This window comes from Nicotiana sylvestris, chromosome 11, assembly GCF_000393655.2.
Source record: "Nicotiana sylvestris chromosome 11, ASM39365v2, whole genome shotgun sequence".
NCBI classification, from domain to species: Eukaryota; Viridiplantae; Streptophyta; class Magnoliopsida; order Solanales; family Solanaceae; genus Nicotiana; species Nicotiana sylvestris.
The window spans coordinates 52,357,174-52,359,379 of record NC_091067.1 but is presented as its reverse complement, the minus strand read 5'-3'; the positions used below and the strand labels follow the sequence as shown (position 1 = coordinate 52,359,379).

The 2,206-nt window shown below is 42.7% G+C and overlaps 1 protein-coding gene across 1 annotated transcript; it reads right to left on the bottom strand.

The window, feature by feature from the left end:
• Positions 1-732: 732 nt before the first annotated feature.
• LOC138881035 (uncharacterized) lies at positions 733-1,547 on the bottom strand. The gene is made up of 3 exons (XM_070161235.1): positions 1,475-1,547; positions 1,084-1,337; positions 733-879 (listed from the first exon to the last, which is right to left on the bottom strand). The coding sequence occupies exons 1-3, from the start codon at positions 1,545-1,547 to the stop codon at positions 733-735; spliced, it is 474 nt and encodes a 157-aa protein (XP_070017336.1).
• Positions 1,548-2,206: the final 659 nt, after the last annotated feature.

Here is a 2,206-nt window from a genome sequence, read left to right as displayed (position 1 = left end):
GACTGCCTCTGTACCATAAACCAGCATATAGGGGTTGCCCCGGTTGATGTGCGGACTGTGGTGTGGTACCCTAATAAAGCAAATGATAACTTCTCATGCCACTGTATATGCTTCTCCATCATTTTCCTTAATATCTTCTTAATATTCTTATTGGCGGCCTCTACAGGTCCATTCATCTACGGCCTATAGGCTGTGGAATTCTTGTGTTTGATCTTGAAGGTTTTACACATAGCTTTCATCAAGTCATTGTTGAGGTTGGAGCCATTATCAGTAATGATTTATTCTCGCACCCCGAATTGACAAATGATGCGGTCGCAGACAAAGTCTGCCATGACTTTCTTAGTAACTGCTCTGTAAGCTGCCGCTTCAACCCATTTGGTGAAATAATCGATTGCTACTAGGATAAACATGTACCCATTGGTAGCAGCAGGCTCGATTGGTCCAATAACATCCATTCCCCAAGCGGCTAATGGACAAGGTGAGCTTGTTGCATTAAGCTCATTTGGAGGTACCTTTATCATGTCTGCATGTATCTGACAGCGGTGACATTTTCGAACATATTGGAGGCAATTCATCTCCATAGTCATCCAAAAGTAACCAGCTCGGTGTATCTTTTTTGCTAAGACAAAACCGTTCATATGTGGACCGTAGGTCCTAGCGTGAATTTCCTCTAGTATCCTGGATGCTTTCTTTGCGTCGACACACCTTAATAATCCCAAATCAGGAGTCCTCCTATACAAGATCCCTCCGAAGTGTGCGTTTCTGAGCAGGATTTGCGAGTTCTGGGTACTCTCGTTTTTCCAAATACTCCTTGATGACATGAAACCAAGGCTTTCTGTCTGCTTCTTCTTCAACATGTGCACAATAACCTAGATAATCCTGGATTTTCACTGGAATGGGATCAATGAAATTATTGTCTGGATGTTGTATCATAGATGACAGGGTAGCCAATGTATCGGCAAACTCATTCTGGACTCTGGGAACATGTTGGAACTCCGTCTTCGTGAATCTCTTTCTTAATTCCTGTACATGGTGCAGATATAGGAGTATCTTGGAGTTATTAGTCGCCCATTGTTCTAGCACCTGATGTATAAGCGGGTCTGAATATCCAATTACTAGCAACTCCTGAATGTTCATGTCAATGGCCATTTTGAGCCCTAAGATGCAAGCTTCATATTCAGCCATGTTGTTGGTGCACGGGAACCTGAGTTCCGTAGACAACGGATAATGCTTATCGGTTTTTGATACTAAGACTGCTCCTATGCCAACTCCTTTGAAATTTTCTGCCCCATTGAAAAACATTCTCCAACCGTCATAGGATTCTGCAATGTCTTCTCCTATGAATGATAACTCTTCGCCAGGAAAATACGTTTTAGGGGTTCGTATTCTCCATCCGCGGGATTTTTAGCAAGGTGATCTACTAGTGCCTATCCCTTGATTGCATTCTAAGCTACGTAGACAATGTCGAACTTACTCAACAGGATCTGCCACTTGGGTGTCTTGCTAGTGGGCATGGGCTTCTGAAAGATGTACTTCAAAGGATCCATCTTTGATATGAAATATGTGGTATAAGCATAGAAATAATACCTCAACTTCTGAGCTACCCAAGTCAAAGCACAACAGGTGTACTCTAACAGAGAATATAGGGCCTCGTACGAGGTGAACTTCTTACTGAGATAATAAATGGCCTGCTCTTTCCTCCCCGTTTCATCATGCTGCCCCAAAATGGAACCGAAAGCTCCATCCAATACTACAATGTAGAGTAATAAGGTTCTACCTAGCTCGGGCAGGACCAAGACTGGTGGTGTTGACAAGTACTCCTTAATTCTGTCGAAGGCTTTTTAGCATTCATCGGTCCATTTGGTGGCGGCGTCCTTCTTCAACATCTTAAAGATTGGCTCATAGATAACTGTGGACTGTGCTATGAACCGGCTAATGTAGTTAAGTCTTCCCAAGAAACTTATCACATCCTTCTTGTTCTTTGGTGGTGGTAGTTCTTGAATGGCTTTGACTTTTGATGGATCCAATTCTATTCCTCGGCGACTCTCAATAAACCCAAGCAATTTTCCAGTAGGAACCCCAAATGTGCACTTTGCAGGATTCAGTTTCAGGTTGTATCTTTGCAATCTATTGAAGAACTTCCTCAAATCTTCCATGTGATCAGTGGCTTTCTTGGACTTGATGATGACATCATCTACATATACCT